Raw genomic sequence first — 20,998 nt, forward strand, 5'->3', positions numbered from 1 at the left:
ATTAAATACGTGGGATGTTAATAATGTAAATGAATCTGAATTTTTAGATTCATAATGGCTTTTGGATGACCAAATACTGGAGCTTCAATGTTTGCAACTCTTCACTTGACTAGAAACTTATCTTCAAACCAAGCATTTAATCCCTCTAGAAGTCTTTTAGCTCTAGCTCATCATTGGTTTTTGGGGCATAATGATTGCATCATGCTTATATTGACTTGGAAAGCTCTTTCATGAATTTTTAGCATGAAGTTCAATTGAGTTGGATTGAACTTGTTGAGTTTCATTTTTCTCTTGTAAAACTTCATGTTCTCCTATGATGGTTAGCTCCTTATCGAGAATTATGAAAATGGCTCCAAAACTCCACTTTTATCCTTAATTAATTCTCTCATTAGCATCTCTCTCGCCACCTTCCATCTCTCATCTATTCACATTTTCCTTCTCTCTCATTAACTCTTAACTATCTCTCACCTTTCAAGTTCCTCTCTCTCAAATTTTTTAGATCAAATGATTCATTCTTTTCTTTCATTTATTTATCTTCATAAGTTACAGCAAAAAGCTAAGAGGTGAAGAAATCACATCATTCTATTTTATTTATATTCTAGTATTTCATTTTCTTTGTATCTATTTTTTTTAATATATGCTTGTGTGCGTTCATTTATTTATAGATGTTTAAATCATGTAAGCACGGGAACTTTTTTTCTCTTTTGGTTAGAATGTTATGCTACCACGAGATTTTAAAAGTATTCTTTGCTCATGTTTTTTTCTTCATTCTTAATTTTTTTTTATTTAAATTGTTTTATTAAAAAAAATGGTTGAGTGCGCCTTATACTTTTACTTTTATTTTGTTTAAATCATGTAACTATTATTGGAATCTAATTATTAATTATAATTAAAGATAATAGATTGGCCAAAGGTAGAATATGAAAGTCGTTTTCACCATTTTTTCCTAAAAATTCATTAAACAAATCTATGACTTTACATTTATTATAATTAATTTTAGAATTTCAAAAGTTTAAACATTTTAATAGTGTTATCCAAAAATCATAAAAAAAATTATTACTTTACGATAAATTATAATGAGTTTTGGAATTTTTATGGTTTTGCAACATTATTGAACTCTTGAAACTATATAAAGAGTCGTCATTTCTACTTTTCTTTTTCTACTAAAAAAGATTGTATTATGTGGATTTGTTTTTTTCACCTCTCTAACTCTTTTCTCCAAAAAAATTCATTGTTTGATATGATGTGCTAAAATATAATAGATAAGCAAAAAAAATTCTATTAAAAAATGGTCTTAGTTTATTCTTCTTCTACCCTCAAAATTTCTTTATTTTGTATGATACAACATATTAAATAAGCACACAAAGGAGTCTTTGGGACATGTATTGGGATTGATGTCCTATATCTCGTGGATGCTGTAGTTTGTAATTGTATCGTACAAATAATTTATTTATTTAATAAAATCTGAGGTATTTTATTCGACATTTAGTAGCATTAACCCACAAACCAATAAACAAATATCCAAGGCTATCTTATGTAACTTAAATATGTATGTAGAGACGTACATATGGATTGTGTTTAAGTGATAACTTGAACGGTCTGTAGTAGATAGATAAGGCTGGATACCTTATCCTGGTGACACTACGAATATGACCCGCTCTGTAGATGTTACAATTGTTGTAAAGTTCTACAAATGATCTAATCCTGGCTATTCATGTAGAGACATGTGAGCGAGAGTGTTTTATACAAAAGAGTTTATATATGATCGGACCACGAAATAAATAGTCTCGTTATATAACATCGTTAATAGAACGATAAGTGACATGACTTGAATCCTAAGTGAATTGTGAACTTCTGCCTATGAAGGCGATCCTTTGATTGGCATGAGGGAGAGTGGTCAGTTTGTCGACTCAATATGCCTACTATTTTGAGAATTTGTCTGATTGGGGAGCTAGAAACATAGCTACACAAAACGAAATTCACTTATTCCCCAATGTTGGGGTAAGTAGATAAATTGCTCCTTAAGAGTTGATTACGGGGCTTGAACAATGTGGTGCCACATCTTCTCTTGGCTCGAGAGAGGTTTGGTCATAGTTAGACTATGACTTATTGTTCATTAGAGGGACTAGTGGTACTTAAGAAGTTAGATGTAACTATAGGGGTAAAATGGTAATTTTGACCCAGTTGTACTTACGAGCAACTTGTGAAGGGTCATCGTGCTGTTGACTAGTTATATCCAATGGACAGAAATATATCTATAGTGCGAATAGTGCAACCGTCAATCTTTAATGGAGTGACCGACAGTTAATGGAAGTTGGTAATTTAATTAAACGAATTCAATTAATTATTCAAGTACCATTTGAGCTTCAATTCTATAAAGTCCCCTCTGTAGCTCAACTAGGATAATTGAAAATCAATTTAATTTTAGATTAATTTGAATTATTCAAATTAATAGAGAGAGTTAATTATATAGGATATAATTAATTTAATTTAATTATATATGATATAATTAGTATAATGTACTTGATACATTACAAAATAAAGTTTATTTCGAGAGGAAATAAACATTTGAAAATAATTCAAATATTAATTATATGAATTAGATTCATATAATTAAATTTAATATAAATTTGATTTATATTAAATATCACAAATGATTAATAGAATTCAAACTATAGGTTATATTGTATTTGATACAATATAAAAACTATAGGTTATGTGTTATATTCGATGTAACACACACACATATATATATATATATATATTTCTTTTTTAATTTAATTAAGGAGGGAGTTATAACTCCCTCCCCTTATTTCTATGATGAGGGACATGGGAGAGGGGGGTTATGAGGATCGTCTTCTTCCTCCTAAAAGTTACAGAGGGTCAATATGATTTTGTTTCCTTAGAAAGATCCTTAAAATTTCTTCTCAAATCCTTCCTCTCCCTATCTTCCAAAATTTGGAAGACAAAGCCCACACACTCCTATGATTGAGATCTCACTTTTGGTGGTATTCCAATTTGGTTTTGGCTTGCTGATTTTGCACGTGTTCTAAGAGAAGGATACGTGACCAAATCGAGAGAACTTTTTTTGGTGAAGAATTGGTTCTTCAAGAAAGTTAGTAACCCAAATCACTTCTCTTTAATTTTTGAAGCATGTTATAAAATTTGTTTTAGAATGCATACTTAAGGTTGTGTATTTTCATGATTCTATGAAGTTTAAAATTAGGACTAATCCCCAATGCATCTCCGCTTCTGCATCGGACCTCACAGTCCTTCAACTGGTATTAGAGTTAGGTTTTGGTTACCATTTTTTTTTTTTTAATTTTCAGAATTCAAATACAGATTGATGGTTTGTTATGTACATTTTATGTTTTCGGGATTGAACGGTAGGTTTTATTGCTTTTTATTTACAAATTGGTTTGTAAGGGTCTGTTGTCTTAAGCATTTAATTACAATAGAGTTTGTAATTTATGTTGGCGGTGTCGTTCGTACTGATTCTGATGATTTTCTGGAGAAAATGAGGTCGGAAAGAATGGGAGGAAATCGCCATTGTACAGTATAGCAATGCAATGCTATAAGAAAATTTTCTGTCTGAGACATACGTTTCACGCGGTTTAGTTGCTGGTTCGGCCGGTTCACGTGTAGTTCGAATGGTTTGCGCGGTTCAAAAGGTTGGTTCATCTGTTATGGTCCTGTCTCTTATACACATCTAGATGTGTATAAGAGACAGGTACAGTATAGCAATGCAATGCTATAAGAAAATTTTCTGTCTGAGACATACGTTTCACGCGGTTTAGTTGCTGGTTCGGCCGGTTCACGTGTAGTTCGAATGGTTTGCGCGGTTCAAAAGGTTGGTTCATCTGTTATGGTCCGATTCAGCTATTATTTTAATGTAATTAGTCAGGTTTCTAATTAATTAAATTAATATAAAAGTATATTCATTTAATTAATTGTTTAGAGTCCAATTCCATGGTTTGCACGGTTCAAAGGACTGGTTCACCTATTATGGTTCGATTCAGTTATTATTTTAGTGTAATTAGTCAATTTTTTAATTAATTAAATTAATATAAAAGTATATTAATTTAATTAATTGTCTAGAGTTCTGGTCCAACTATTATTTTTAAATTATATATTTGATATATGATTTATTTTTATTGATTTAAAAATACCGGAAATAAAAATGGATTATACTATTTAACATAAATTGAGAAGTGGAATAATGGTACAGTACTCAATTCAATATCACAATAATTTCAAAAGTAGTCTTAGGGTAGTCTTATAACAATTAGGTAATAGTGCAACATTTATTGCGCATCTTTTATGCACCTAATTGTCATGTGATAATTAAATATTTTTTAAAAAATTATTATTATTATTATTTTGTGTAGAAGAAAATGATGAGTATAGATTTAGGTTGCACCTGACTATTGTTCTTAAATTAGTACGAATGTTGTTTAAAAAAATGACAAAATTAAAAGTTATTTTTGGAAAATTCTTATAAATAGGAAATTTTAGTTACAAAAATACTTCGTATTTTTGAAACTTTTTGCTGCAAAATGTAAATATTTTTAAATATTTTTTTTATTTAAAAAGATACCTTTAGTTTTCTTAAAAGAATATTATAAATTATAAAATATGCTTATCAATAAAACAAAATTAACTTTTAAAAAATAAAACAAAAAGGGTCCTTATCAAAAGGATCCCATGTGATGTAGACACCACTATTTGGTAATTATTCCCACATGACCACATTTGATATGACTGTTATCCACTTTCGTTACTATTGCTATCCACGTAACCAAACAGATTTTCTTCCATAAAAATATTAGCTTAGCCGCCCTCACTTAAACTTATAATTAATTATAGTTATATATCTACTAGCAGGCGTGGGCCCAGTAAGATCTCTCAATCAACGACTCATGTTGAGTCTCATCAATCCAACGAACCACAGAAAATGAAGATACACGAAGCTTCCGTGTACCTTATTAGCACGTTAACAACTCTCTTATGAAAGATCTTCCGTCCGAAAAGGTAGGGGCAGATGTGGGCCCGCTTAGTTATAATATTCCCGATTGATCGTGCGGCTCAGATCTTGTTTCGGTTGATTCTGTGCGAGTCTAAAGCAACTTTTGCAACAATGTAGGATTTGGATCATTTTTGGCTCTTTCTAACATTTATTTATTTATTTATTATTATTATAAGACCGAAAAATCGAAAAATCGAAAAATCGAGAGAACCCTAATTCATCAACTGGTTTGGTTTTAATTTTTAGTATTACAATAAATATATATATATATATATATATATAAATATATATATTAATGGTTCGTAGTTATAGAAAACTAAAAAAATATGGTTTGAATTGGATTTTGATTGGAAAAACGATTCAAAATCCAAATCGAGGTATATATACCCTTAAAAATAAACTAGATGTCTTTGAGTGTTTTCATCGATATTGTGCATATATATTTATTGTTTAGAAAAAAAACCAATCTGAAAAAAAGAGAAAGAAAGAAACAAACCTAAATTTTAATTTCAAATGAGTAAAAATGGCCCATTCAAAATCAAGTTGGAAATAAAAATTAAAATTTGGATAAAAAAGGAGAAAATGTCAAAAACTAAAAACCAAACCAATAATCAATCGAACATAAAACTCAATCTATGGATTTTGATTTTGTTATTAAAAAATTTCTTTCTTATGAAATGTATTATAAATTATATGATACTAAAACAATAATAATTAGACCTATTAACATAAAATTAAAAATAATAATAATTATACCTATTAATACAAACTATATTCATAATAAATTAACAAGAGTTTATATTCAACAGGTAATTATAACTAATTTTGATTTATATATATATTATCAAAACACGTTTAAACCAGCTTAGGTCATACGTCACAAGTGAAATTCCTAATATACTACTTCTTTTTTGTATTATTTTGATAAAATTTAATTATTCCTTAATATTTAATTTTTTAAAATAATAATTACTTAATAATTATCGATTCATTATTATTTTTTTAAAAAAAATCAATACTATATTTTTAATATGAAATATAAAAACGTATATAATAGGTTTTAGTCAAATGTTTTATTAGTATAATAGAGAGAAATATTTGAATCAATTTCTTGATCACTAATGTATACAATTATGCTCGTTTTGGCATATTTAGTCCAATGTTAATCATAATATATAATTCAAAACTATTTTGAATAATTATAATTAAGGAAAAATGATAAATTAAGCTTAACTAATAGTAATTAATATAACATTTTTTTCTATAAGTTAGAAAGTTCGATCCCATTTTTGTATTAAAATTAAGAAGAGATAAAAATTTAAGCTTAAAATATTGTATGAAGAATAGCTCATTATTAGAAAAAATATATATTTTTGGAATAAATTTTAGGTCAAATTACAAAAACTACCTCTAAAGTATAGTGGTAGTTGCAATTGCATCCTCGTACTTTCAATTGTAAAATTTGGACTCCAAACTTATAAAAGTATTAAAATTGGACCTACAAATGGTAAAAATTGAACCTTTAAACTTATAGAATTATTACGGTTCATAATAAATTTGAGTGTCTAATCGTAATATTTGTATAAGTTTGAAGACTCAATTTTTAAAATTGAAAAATAAAAAAGGTGTACTTACAACTATCACCGTAATGTTTTTTTTTTTGTAATTTGCACTAAATTAATCCAAAATAAAAATTTAGAAGTAAAAGTAAAAGTGTTGTCAAATGATAGAAATAATATCGTAGATGCAAAGCAGTGGACCGTACACGTGGCAATTTATTTTTATTTAAAAAAATCAACTACTTTTTGTACCGTCACTTTACTGGTTCAAACGTTTCGAACTACACTAACCACAACAGTGAACAAACCCAACTTCTATTTTGCTAAAATGCCCACAAATTCTCGTTAAATTTACCATTTGCACCACTAAAATTCTCCCCCTTCTTCCTCTTCTTCTTTTCTTCTTCTTCTGAAATTCCTCCATTCATACATTTCTCGCATTTTCACAAAAATGGTGCACCCCGTTGTATCCATCGAGAACGACGAGGAGAGTTCTCTGTTGCTCCAGTCCACCGCCGGCGACCTCTCATGGCGTTTGAACTTCGATGGCTTTCAGTTATCTCCAGAGCATAAAGAGAAGAAACCCTCTCGTCCACTCCATGATTGCCTTGGGGTTTTGAGTAATTTGCAACTCTCTCTTCCTTCTCTTCTGCCGGTCCTTCTGTTCGCTGAATCATATTTGTTCTTCTTTTTGTTTCCGATCCATGCTTGTTTTGTCAATATCGTATTCAATGGTTTTCATGCCTTGTTCTTTACTGGCAATATTCCTTTTCTACGTCTTCGCTTGTTGTTCTCTCTCTTTCTAATTTGCTTTTAGCATAGCTGCTGCAGTGCATATATTCGTTTAATTTCTATTTTATGTTTCTGAAGAGTATTTATTCTTCTGGCACTTTGCTACTTCCTCTTTAATTTCTGTCCTGCCATAGTGGGATTTTTCTTTTCATTCGCTGTGTCATTTTTTGCGTTGAATAAAGGGGGATTGTGGGTTCCGTTGGCTTTATTTTGTGTATTTAATGAGCTATTGACCTAATCGTTCTTTGTATGAATTTAAAATTTGAAGAGGAGAATATGTAACTCAAAGTTTCAAAGGCCTGAACGAGAAGCTAGAGAATTATTTATTCATTTATTTATTTTGCTGCAATTGGATGTAGATGTTTTGTGGTTGATTGATTCTTACAGTTGAGTATTTTTTTTTTCCTATTTCCATATTTAAGTTCTGAACTCCAGAGGTCAGTTGTGGAATAGAAAGTTAAGCAGCAATTGCCCAATATTTTGGGTTTCCACTCTATGTTGGCTGGTTTATGGTCCTTGGTCCTGTTAAGATTTTATCTTCTTTTGCCTCTGTAAAAGCATGTGTATGCCTTCATGTTTCTGTTTGTATAGCTACTACTATTTTATCTAATGGGATTGACAGAGAGCATAGTTAGATTTGAATTTATAAAGGAAGAGAATAAAGAAGCAAAAAAAGCTTGAAAACTTCATCCATTTTTTTCTCAACACTTTTTTTTGGTGAATTCAGGCCCTGAAGATTATGTAGCTGAGTACTACCAGCAGCAGGTAGAAATGCTCGAGGGATTTAATGAAATGGATGCTTTAACTGATCGTGGTTATGTTCCTGGAATGTCTAAGGTATTGTTCTATACTCGTATGTTTTCTTGATGATTAAGACATGCTTCACAGCTCAAAACCAAAATCTGTTTTTGGTGGTTGCAGGAAGAACGTGAAAAATTAGCAAAGAGTGAAACATTTGCCATCAGAATATCAAATGTTGCCAATATGGTTTTGTTTGCAGCTAAAGTATATGCATCGATTAGAAGTGGTTCCTTAGCTATAATTGCATCCACACTGGATTCCCTTCTTGATCTTTTATCAGGTTTCATTCTATGGTTCACTGCATTTTCCATGCAAACACCAAACCCGTACCAGTATCCTATTGGCAAAAAACGTATGCAGCCTTTGGTCAGTTCTCTTGCAACTTCCTCTCTACTATTTGACGTGGTGAAAAAAATATAATATAAGTATAGGTTTACTTTACCCCAAATCCATATGCAACTGCGTGAAACTACCTCTTTGATCACTGGCTTGTCGTGAAAGATGTGTTTCTCCTGTGTTTTTCTTTTTTCCACAATATGGAGTCTAATAAAGTCTTATGTTAAAGTTTCTCCTCTTCAGTAGTTTGATTCAGGGTTAACTAGATTTGATTGGAAGTCACAGATTGACACCTATCTGTTGACTCTTAATAATACCGTTGTTAGTAGCTCACTGCCATCGAGTCCCTCTGTAAGACTGCTTACATTTGAATGCCCTGTTTGGAAATGATTTCATTTTTGGTCTTCTGTTTTTAAAAATTGTGCTTGTTTCATCACAATTTCTTTACTATGATTATCACTTGTCTCAAAAAAAACATTTGAATTCTTAGTTAATTTAAAAAGTAAAAACAAGTTTTTAAAAACCACTTTTGTTGTTTTCAAAAGTTGGCTTAGAAACCCTGTATTTTGTGTTTTAAAATTCTTATTTGCCTTAAAATTGGATTCTGCCTCTTGTTCATCTTTTTCTAGCGGATTATAGACTGCAGAACGTGGACAGCTTCTAAGGCTATATAATATATGCCTTCCAGCTGGAACTGAAGGCCCATACTTTTTGGTTTTTGAACTCTCGATTTGTTGAATCGTGAACAACTACTACCCTCTTTGAGGGTGGCCGAGTACCCCTGGGTTTAGTGTGTACACCTTGCTTCTGGCCAGGTAAGGTTGGAGGATACTTCTAAATTCTAATTCACTTCTGTTATGGATCGTCAAAGATAAATACCACAAATTCAAGCCTTATGGAAGTGAAAATAGGGTAAAAAATTTGTGGGGCTGGAAAAGCATCTTTGAAGGGAGAAAAGTGATGGCAGCAGGTTTAAGATGGAGGGTGTGGGATGGAAAGGAGTAAATTTGCGGATAAACCCTTGATACCTTGTCCGAATACTTTTCAAGTTCTTTCTACCCTTAGTAATGCATGGGATAAGGTGATCGATCTGTTTTAGCCAATATAATCCAGTGAAATAAAAGCAAAAGTTATCTTTTGGATAGAGGACTAGGCTAATTCAGAGATTCTCCTCAGTATGTATGAAAGCTAGTTCAAGTAGCTGTACATGGCATTTTAATCCACCCGATAAATCCGTTGTGAAATCTCGTTTCTTGTTTCCTTGGAACTGGAAAAACATACTTAGTTTTTGAAAAGGGGGAAGAGGAGAAACCGCCAATTCTCATTTGCACGAAAAGTGTTAGAAAGAAACATGGAAGCGCCAGGAAATTTTTAGCTGTCAAATGGAATTTCAGGAAAAGGGAAATGGAACTAAATGTTGGAATTCGATAACGCTAAACAATTTTGGTTTGCAGATCCCTTACAGTTGGATATTGGCACTTGGTAGATTTTCTTTGTAACTAGCTTTCTAAATTTAAGTGAAGCCTCTGCTTACACTACCCACTTATATGCTTTCAGTCTATGAAGGATTTGGAAATCCAGAAATCGATTAGTTTTTAAGCATACCTCTATTGTTCCTGCAGAGGGACAGACATTCATGTCCAAGCTATGGCTATCAATTCTTGAATGTGATCCAAGAGAACTAAACATACCTCGTTATTAGGATTTTTGTAGATGCAGACGACGAAAAGAACCACCTTGAAGGGAGGAGCTCAGCTTCCTGTCTGTTTATAGATGCAGCTTGGATTGCAAATTCAACGTTAGCTAGTAGGCTTCAATGAAGAATGTTCTGCAAGCTAAAGCCGAAGCCATGAATAAAGGACTTTTGAAGCGTCTAGAGGACCAGATGTTGGGGGTATTCTGATTTTAAAATGTAATCTGATTGCACTCCATTGGACAAGCATACTTCAGAGGACAGCTAGTAATATGTCAAGTCGAGCACCTCCGATATTTTGTCTCTTGCTACGTCTTTTTTGGGATGTGTTATATAGATATATACACATTATAATTTTATGCGTGGTGGGAGTTGAGCGGATAAACCCACAATCTTGCTAAAATTGGCCTTGATGGTTCATTTTCTTAGTGGTTGGCCCACCCAGCCTTTCATCAATTCATTTCTTGCTTTATCCTTTGAAAAAGAAAAATAACTCTCTTGATTTGTTGTATGATTTTGAATTTGTTCACTATTTTCTGAAGGCAAGTAGAATGAGGATTAAAGGGGTTCTCTTGCATGCAAGAGGAAAGGAAGAAGAGAACTACCAAATCCAAACTTGATTTTTTTTGTACCATTCTATCATCAATCACTGTTGGTTGATTTAATAATAATTATTATTATTATTATCCATCTATTGGTTGTGTGCTGTCACTACTGGAGGATTCATATTCTACTTTTTCTTCTAATGCAGGGCATTCTTGTTTTTGCCTCTGTGATGGCAACTCTTGGATTACAGATAATATTGGAGTCAATTCGGACTCTCTTATTAGGTGTAAGTAATTAGAGAATCATCTCTCTTACGAATTTCCCCCAAGTTTATCGCTTTAGCAGAAAATTTGACCCTAGATAGTGGACTGGACTAGATTATTGTTCCACGACACTTCCCCAGACTGCTCAAAGGGTTTGACATCTATTTACTTTACTAACTTTCCTACTTTCTTCCAGGATTCTGTGTTCAACTTAACCAAGGAGCAAGAGCGATGGGTTGTGGGCATTATGATTTCAGTTACTATAGTGAAACTACTCTTAATGGTCTATTGCCGGACTTTCACCAACGAGATAGTCAAAGCATATGCTCAAGATCATTTCTTTGATGTAGTCACCAATGCGATCGGCCTTGTTGCTGCCCTTCTCGCTAATTATATAGCTGGCTGGATCGACCCTCTTGGAGCTATTATTGTGAGTAACAAACAAGCTCTTTCTCCATATTGTGCTTTACTTGCTGAATCTGAAACTCCCTTACTAGCATATCTATTTTGATGTGCATCTTGGTTTTAAACGTCTAGTACTTCGAGTTTTTCTGGATCACCATTATCCTCGACATTTTGGGTATGCTGAAGGACATAAATATTTACCCGGATATTTACAAATGATGATTGTGCTTTGTTTTAGTTTCCTAATAGTGTCAACTTTTTAGAAGTTACCCATGTTTACTGTGAGCTCTGTGAATTGCTACAGCTGGCTTTATACACTATACGCACATGGTCGATGACGGTATTGGAAAATGTGAACTCCCTTGTTGGAAGATCAGCTGCCCCCGAGTATCTACAGAAGCTCACCTACTTATGTTGGAACCATCACAAGGCCATCAGACACATTGACACAGTTCGAGCGTATACATTTGGATCACACTACTTCGTCGAGGTCGATATTGTCCTACCTGGAGAAATGCCATTAGAAGAGGCTCATGACATTGGTGAGTCGCTGCAAGAAAAGCTCGAGCTGCTACCGGAAATTGAGAGGGCCTTTGTTCATCTTGATTACGAGTACAAGCATAAACCAGAGCACGCACAGGCACACTCTTAGAACAAGGCAAGGCAACATGGTGATTTCTTCAACTCTAAACCCCGCATGTTCATTTATGTGGTAGTGTAAAATTGCAATAACGATCTTGTAAATTTGTGCCTGATTCTGCCTGAATGATGAGGAATTTCTTTGGTGATTTTAGAAGAAAATTCAGAGCAACAAATCTAAGAGAATCTTTGAGTTGAGTGGCTCGTTAAATGTCGATAGAAGCTGGCAATTGTATAAAAGTTGGAAATTCTTAAGCCATGATTTCACAAAATTATCCAGAATTATTATTATTATTATTATTATTTTGAAGCATAGGTTGAAAACTGGACTTGATGACAAATGTGTTTATTTTGCTTAAACCTTTATATTTTTAAGTATGTTTAAATCTAGACAATAACTGGAACACATTCCAAAGTTGGATATATATAATTTAACTTATTTTGTTTATGAATTTTGCACTCAAATTTGTTAATTGTTCTTGTCATTTTTTTAAACATTTTTTTTAAAATAATAATAAAGTAATGGTTCTAACTTCTAGCTTAAGTCATCGGCTAGTTCAATCCTTCGGCTAGATACCCCTTTTGTATTTTTACTCATATATGTATTATTGTATTTTGATTATTTTAACTTTTCAATATATATATATCTTTATATATTATTTTAATCTTCAATTTTTTTTTGAAAAATAATAATTTTTTAACTCTTTATTGTTAAAAAAATTGAAAATTGAAATAATATATCATATTAAACATTTTTAAAAATTAACTATTTTATTGGACAAAAAAAACTTTTTCTAATCTAATTGAATCTTAAATCTTTCAATGTTTTCTAGTCAATCGATACCTTTTAGAGACAAAGTTAAATTTAATATGTAATATATTTAATCTTTAACCTTTTTGAATATGCAAGAGACTTATTGAATACAAAATTGATATTTAAAAATCGATTGGACACAAAAGTTGATAATTCATGAACCTATTAAATATTTTTTAAAGTTCATAAACTATGTATAGACATAAATTTAGAAGTTCATAGACTAAATTTTTAACTTTATATAAATTTGTGCCTCTTGTTATCACAAAGTTTTGGATTTGCCACCGCTTAGATATTTTTACAAAATGCAATTGGATCATGAGAAATTAAAATATAAGTTTAGTTTATGAATGTTAAAGATGGTATATGCAATTAGATCATGAGAAATTAAAATATAAATTTAGTTTATGAATTTTAAAGATGGTATCTAATGTAATTTATGAACTTTTAATTTTATATTTACTAGATCATTAATTTATTAAACATTTTAAAAATTTATGCATCTATCACTCACCACATTGATTTTTACACTTTTGTTTTATGGAAATCTATTGACCTAATAATTCAAGTTTTGAGATTATTCTCAAAAATAGAAAAATAAGAGAAACTATTTATACAAAATAACAAAATTTTAATCATAGAAATTGATAGACGTCTATTACTGATAGAACATGTCTATCAATGTTTTTTTTTTTTGTCATTTCTATAAATAGTTTGACATTTTTTTTTCTATATGTGAAAATTTTTCCATAATTTATTGTTGTTATAATTATTTTTTTGGTGGGTAGAAGAATATAAATGAGCGTCTCTTAAAACCTTGTGTCATTTCTCCGAAACAAAAAGTGTAGTCAAGTGGGAAGATTTTTTTTCTAAATTTTTCTAACCTCTGACCAAGTCACAACCAACACTATCCTTGTTAGACGATTCTAACTTAGCAAGACCATTCACATTATCAATATTAGCATAGACTAAGACTGAGGCAGCAACGTTTTCGAGAACATCTTTTGAAATATCATCAGTCTTACAAGAAGAAGCAATATAAACATACCTAATCTCAACATAAGCACAAGCCACATTCGTAAAAACAACAAGAACACTAATTTCAAGAACCCTACTCTTTTTCTTGATTAACAATAGACTTGTTTGTAACATCATGTAGACCAATATTTGAGACCAAGTCTGTCAACATTTTCAACGACAACATTTTTACTAGCATCTGGACTACAAGTACTCACAATCATTTTGTCAACCAGACCAATATCAACAATCAAATACTCAGGTACCCCAAACATAGAAGACCAATTTTCAGTAGTAATACGAGTAGTGAATTCAATTTGATCAACAAACAGAGGCTTATCATTTGCAATATTTTTAGAGGAGACAATATTATCAATAACACCATCACATAGCACAAGAATCTCAACAAATATCTAAGCAACCATAGAATGATCAATCCCAGTATAGTAGAAGCAACAATCAAAACATCAGCCAATTTAGCATGCTTAACTACATGGTTATCATGGTCAAAAAAATCCGTAGACTCCATTACAATACTACCAACATTATTAATAATTTGGTCACCACTCACAACTTTAGTTTCTTCAGTAACCACAACCAAATAAAAAAGAGTCAAATTACTAGACTTCTTAATAGAAAAACTAGATTTAGTTGTAGGTGTAATACCTTCAAGATCTTTAGGAAAGGTAGAGAGCTGATATGAAGTATCCATAAAAACATACTTGGTGAACACAATGAAATGATCTATGTGGTATTTCATTGTCAAGAGAACATGTTTAACAACACATCTTTTCTTCTTAGTTTTCTTATGTATTGTAGGCTCACCACTGAAAGAGAAAGAAAGACCTTGCACTCGAACACCATAGGCATTGACTCTTAATGGAAAACCTCATTTCTTGAAAATCTTTTTCTTCTTTATTGATTTACTAACCATTTTACATCCATATGGGAAATGGACGTGAAGACTGCCTTTTTGAATGGTAATCTTGAGGAGACCATCTACATGGCTCAACCAGAAGCATTCATTCAACAAGATCAAGAGTAAAAAGTTTTCAAGCTTAATCGGTCCATTTATGGACTGAAATAAGCATTTAAATCTTGGAATATACGATTTGATACTGCGGTCAAATCTTATGATTTTGATCAGAATGTTGATGAGCCTTGTGTTTACAATAAAATCATCAACAACTCAATAGCTTTCCTTTTGCTGTATATGGATGATATCCTATCATCAGAAGAAGAATTAGGCCAAAAACTAGGATACATTCTGGGAAAATAAATCATTTCCTATTTAATCCTTTTGAATTCCATATTCCAAGTTACCTCACGAGAGGAAGGGACAATTTCCCCGATTGAGGAATTCTAACTACCTAATTTTATTGTAGAAATTTTTGGGCTCAATGATTGGACCAGGGAATGATGTAGGTTTTCTGACTGACGTTAAGAAATGGTTAGCCGCCCAATCTAAAATGAAAGATTTAAGAGAGGTGTAGTTTATTCTAGGGATCTAGATCATAAGGGATTGTAAGAACAAAAGATTGGTCTTATCTCAAGCATCGTACATTGACAAGATGTTGATCAAGTACTCGTTGCAAAATTCCAAGAAGGGTTTGTTACCTTTCAGACATGGAATTGTTTTTTCTAAGGAATAGTGTCCTAAGACACCTCAAAAGTTTAAGGAAATGAGACGAGTTCCCTATGCATTGGCTGTTGGTAACCTTATGTATGCAATATTATGTACTAGACTTGAAATTTTCTATGTAGTAGGGATTATCAGTCGATATCAGTCCAATCTAAGATTAGATCATTGGATGGTGGTCAAAACGATCATCAAATATCTTTGGAGAACGAGGGACTATATGTTCACGTATGGAGATAAGGATTTGATCCTTACAGGATACACAAACTCTGACTTTCAGACTGATAGAGATTCTCGAAAATCAACATCAGGGTCAGTGTTCACTCTGAATGGAGGAGTGTACTATGGCGAAGCATCAAGCAAGGATGCATCGTGGATTCCACTATGGAAGCCAAATACGTAGCTACTTATGAAGCCACTAAAGAGGGTGTTTGGCTTAGGAAGTTCCTTACTGATTTGGAAGTTGTCTTAATATATCTTTGCCGATCACACTTTATTGTGATAACAGCGGGGCTCTGGAAAATTCTAAGGAACCTCGGAGTCACTGAAGAGGCAAGCATATAAAACGGAAGTATCATTTGATCTGGGAGATTGTGCATCGCGGTGATGTGATTGTCAATAAGATCGCATCGGAGCACAACGTTGCTGTTCCGTTTACAAAGGCTCTCATGGCTAAAGTGTTCGAGGGTCATGTAGAGAGTTTAGGTCTACAGGATATGCGACACCTTGTCTAGAGCAAGTGGGAGATGTTACTAGGGTATAATGTATGCCTTAGTTTATTGTATTTTGTCCTGTCTTTTGTATTGTACATTAGTCTCCCTAGGCTTTAGGACAAGTGGAAGATTGTTGGGAATGGTGTCCTAAATCTCCTGGTAGTCTCGTAGTTTGTAAACTCTATGAACATATTGTTATTTATAAAATAAATGTTATTTTATAAGCATTTACTCAATCCAATAAACCAAGATCCAAGGTTATTTTATGTAACTTAAGCATGTATGTGGAGACATACAAGTGAATCATGCTTTAAGTAATAACCTAAAAGTTTTGTAGTATATGGATAAAGAAGGGATACCTTATCTTTATGATACTACGGATACGGCCCGCTTTGTAGATGTTACAAATATTGTAAAGTGCTACAAATGATCTGATCCTGATCATTCATGTGGAGACATGTGAGCGGGGGTATCCTATACAAAGAAGTTTGTATAAGACCGGACCATGAAATTTTTAGTCATGTTATATAACGCCGTTCATGATAGAGACTTACATTTCACTAGGATGACCATAGGTAATATGACATCAATTCTGAGTGAGTTGGGAACTCTTACCTATGAGGGCGATTCTTTGATTGGTATGGGTGAGAGTGACCAGATTGCCAACTCAACAAAACTACCATTTTGAGGATTCGTCTGATTGGGGAGCTGGGAACTTAGCTATACAAGACGGAATTCACTCCTTCCATGAAGCAGGGGTAAGTAGATAAATTGCTCCCTTAAAGCTAATTTCAGGTCTTGAACATAGTGGCCACACCCTCTCTTGGGAAGAGAAGACTCAGTCATTGTGGGACTATGACTTATTGTTCATTAGAGGAATCAGTGGTACTTAATGAGTTAGATGTAACTACAGGGGAAAAATGGTAAATTGGCCCAACTGTACTTACGAGCAATTTGTGAAGGGTCATCGCACCGTCGATTGGTTATATGGACACAAATATATCTGTTGTGCGAAGAGTGCAACTGTCGGTCTTTAGTGGAGTGCTTGACAGTTAATGAATGGTGGATATGGTGACTAAAAAGTTTAGTCAGTTATTCACGTACTATTGGAGCTTCAAGCTAAGGTTCATAAGGTCCCCTTGGTAGCTCAATGGGTTCAAGTTAAGAATCAGATTTTGGGTTAGTTTGAAGTGTTCAAACTAACAAAAGAGAATTTGATTATATGTGATATAATTAAATTGATTCAATTATATGTGATATAATTGATATGATGTATTTGATACATTATTATACTGGATGAATTAATATAAATATGATTTATATTAAATACCATAAAATAGGAAAAAAACTATGGTTTATATGTTGCATACGATGCAATATTAAAACTATAGGTTATAAATATAATATGATAAGTTAGTATTATATTTATTTATAATTTAATTCTCTTTCTTAATAACCTACTTGAGTGGGAGGTTATTTATGGTTTTATGGTAACTGTGAGATAAAAAAAAAGGAAGAATTGTTTTTCAAAATCATTCAGTGCAAATCCAATTCGAATCATTCTCACAAAAACACTATTGAGCAAAGGTGTTTTACTAAATGATAGCTTCAGAGCCTAAACGATCAAGTATCGAGTTTACTATATGATAGTTACTCGCTGACTAAACAATCGAGTACTCAAGTCTATACGATAGGCTTATTCCCTTTATCGCATACTCGATCGTTTACCTCTCCTCCTTCCCTCTATCCAAAGTCATACATAACCCACAACTCCTGGATTCTCACACTATCGAGTTTACTATACCAAGGTAATCGAGTGGTGGTGTCCAGTTGTGTTCGAGAATCGAGGATCGAGTTATACTTTATTGTGATCGAGGTTTTTCCAGTTCGTGCTGTTTGCTATTCTGATTATTGTGTTCGAGTTCTTGTTTGGACACGTTGAAGATTGATCGAGGGAAATACGTGAAGAAAGAGTTCTTTAAAATTATTGTACTCGATCCTCTTGTATTTACTTTAAAGAAGCATGCTGCAATTTAGTTTTTATGCATAATCGTTTATGTTAAACTGTAAATGTATGTGTTCTTTCTCAATGGAGTTTGGAGTGATCTGCTTCCACTCACTGGTTCTCTAATTTAAAGTTCCTTCAGTTAGCTCACTAAAGGATAGTAATGAGGAATGATTTAAATTGTTCAAATCAAATGAGGGAATTTTATATTAATGAGATTAATATATAATGGTTGATTATGAAGGAACTCTTATTCAAGAGTACCTACGAGCGGAAGTAGACCTTTCCAATTCATTGTGACAGAATTACCGCATATACATTCAAACATACTTTCAAGATGCAAAAAGGATCAAGAAATCATACTAGATGAAGATTTCTTCTTCACAGTGAGTTTGAAGCTCAACCGTCTACCTCGAACAGTCACCACTTGGACAGAAGGAATCGGAGAAGACAACACCACTTAGAGCCCTCAGTATTCTTGGAGTGAGAATCCAAAGTGTGGGCTTTGTTCAGATTTGGTAGAGGGAAGGAGGAAGAGCGACCGTACACAACGATCAAGCAAGTGGGAGAAGAGGTCGTCTATCACATAAACATGATGCTTGATCGTTTAGGTGAAGTATATGATCGTGTAGTAAAAGTAAATGATCGTCTATACGATCGTATAGGAAAAGGTAAACGATCGTGTAGGAAAAGGGTGAGCGATCATCCAATACGATCACGAGGAAAAGCTAAGAGATCGTTTAATAAATACCGGGAGCTAAACGATTGCTTAGGAAAAAAGTAAACGATCGTTTAGATAATAGCGCGAGACGGTGTAATCGGTATGCAATCGCTTAGCAATATCGTATATGTAAGCGATCGTGCAGTCCTATCGTATAGGCAATGATTTTCTAAACGATAACACTATCTTCTTCACAATACCCGCGTACACCGAGATCAACATATCGTCTGCTATTTATGATGCACACATCTGTTATATTAAACGAAGAGGCGCCTTCCCATTTCCTTTAAAACCGTCCAATTAATGTGATTTTATTACATTCATAACTTATAAATTAATATCAAATATTAATTATAATATTTTTTTCCTCTACTAGATATAAATCATATTTATATCCAATTTTCTCCAAATTAATGTATCTCATACATAAAGTTAATAATATCATATTTAATTAACTCGTTCAATTATATCATATATAATCGAACTCCCTCTTGTGAATTTGAACATTTCAAATTGACCCAAAAACTGACTCTCAACTTGTATCAAAGCTACCAAGGGGACCTTATGGACTTATGGCTCAAAGCTCCAACGGTACGTGAATAGCTGACTAAACTCTTTAGTCACGATATCCACTATCCGTTAACTGCCAGACATTCCACTAAAGATCGACAGTTGAACTCTTCTTGCCATAGAGATATTTCTATATCCATTGGATATAACCAATCATCAATACGATGACCCTTCACTGATGCTCGCAATTATAATAGACCAATTTACCGTTTCGCCCCTATAATTACATCTTCTTCCTTAAGTACCACTGATCCCTCAAATGAACAATACAACATAGTTCTACTATGTGTGAACACCTCTTGGGCCATAAGAAGGTGTGTGGCGCCACATCGTTCAAGTCCTGGAATCAACCCTTAAGGGAGCTATCTATCTACTTACCCCTGCCTCGGGGAAGGAGTGCCATCTTGTGTAGCTGAGTTCCCAACTCCCAAATCAGACGAATCTCCAAAATGGTAGGTTTGAGTCGGCGTTTTGGCCACTTGCACCCATACAAATCAAAGGACCGCCTTCAGTCGCAGGAGATCCCAACTCACTCAGGATTGAGGTTATGTTACCTATGGTCATTCTAGTGAAGTGAAGTCTCAGTTATGAACGGTGTTATATAATGAGAGTTAACACTTCGTGGTCAGGTCTTATACAAACTCTTTGTATAGGACGCCCCCGCTCGCATGTCCCACGAATAATCAGGATCAGATCATCTGTGACAAGTCACGACACTTGTGACCATTCCACAAAGTGGGCCGCATCCATAGTATTATCGGGATAAGGTTTCCCTCCTATATCCATATACTACAGACTATTTTGGTTATCACTCAAGACATGATCCACTTGTATGTCACCACATACATGCTTGAGTCACATACAGATAACTAGGGATTTTATGTTTATTGGTTTGTGGTAAAATGTAAATGTACAAAATCAAGTAGTGAAGTAAATATCATTTATATTATACATCATAAGTGTTTGTACAAAGTTGTTTACAAACTACTGGACACGAGACTTTAGGGCATAAACCCCAATAGGTTATAGATATGATCTATAAGCCAAATTATGTAAGAGAGATATATTTATATGATTTTGATTCATAAAGCTATACACATATAAATATATGATATTTATATGTTAATTAACTCCATATTTAATATAATTCAATATAGTTATTTAATCGATGAATTAATGGTTAATTAATTGATTAAGAAATAATAGAGATATGAGGTTAGTATAAATATATGATACTTATGATAATTAAATAAGTTTATATTAAATAATATTTAATATATGGTTATTTAATTAATGTGCCAATTAATTAAATAAGAGTTATTTAATTAATTAGCACTAAGGGTATAAATGGAAATTCTTCGAAAAGGGGTAAACCCTTCTCCATGTAAATATATCCTTATAGCCCATTTAGGGCAAGGAGTTTTTCACACAAGCCCACACCTTTTCTCTAACTTTTCTC

At 32.8% G+C, this 20,998-nt stretch overlaps 1 protein-coding gene across 3 annotated transcripts; it reads left to right on the plus strand.

Moving 5' to 3' along the window:
• The first annotated feature begins 6,831 nt into the window (after positions 1–6,831).
• Positions 6,832–12,360, plus strand: LOC120081271 (metal tolerance protein 5). 3 transcript variants are annotated; one of them, XM_039036002.1, is made up of 6 exons: positions 6,832–7,205; positions 8,105–8,214; positions 8,299–8,544; positions 10,959–11,039; positions 11,213–11,446; positions 11,726–12,360. In XM_039036002.1, the coding sequence occupies exons 1-6, from the start codon at positions 7,037–7,039 to the stop codon at positions 12,071–12,073; spliced, it is 1,188 nt and encodes a 395-aa protein (XP_038891930.1). In that variant the 5' UTR covers positions 6,832–7,036; the 3' UTR covers positions 12,074–12,360. The 3 variants fall into 3 exon arrangements, with proteins under 3 accessions (XP_038891930.1, XP_038891932.1, XP_038891931.1); XM_039036004.1 differs by lacking the exon at positions 6,832–7,205 and adding an exon at positions 7,225–7,764; XM_039036003.1 differs by lacking the exon at positions 6,832–7,205 and adding an exon at positions 7,818–7,940.
• The last annotated feature ends 8,638 nt before the right edge of the window (positions 12,361–20,998 follow it).

This window comes from Benincasa hispida, chromosome 7, assembly GCF_009727055.1.
Source record: "Benincasa hispida cultivar B227 chromosome 7, ASM972705v1, whole genome shotgun sequence".
In the NCBI taxonomy this organism is placed as follows: domain Eukaryota; kingdom Viridiplantae; phylum Streptophyta; class Magnoliopsida; order Cucurbitales; family Cucurbitaceae; genus Benincasa; species Benincasa hispida.

Bases quoted from the DNA above. Each gene is read 5' to 3' on its own strand.
- LOC120081271 (XM_039036002.1), top strand. From the start codon at position 7,037: ATGGTGCACCCCGTTGTATCCATCGAGAACGACGAGGAGAGTTCTCTG. The intron at 7,206-8,104 runs GTAATTTGCAAC...TGGTGAATTCAG, and splicing joins TGATTGCCTTGGGGTTTTGA to GCCCTGAAGATTATGTAGCT. The intron at 8,545-10,958 runs GTCAGTTCTCTT...CTTCTAATGCAG, and splicing joins AAAAACGTATGCAGCCTTTG to GGCATTCTTGTTTTTGCCTC.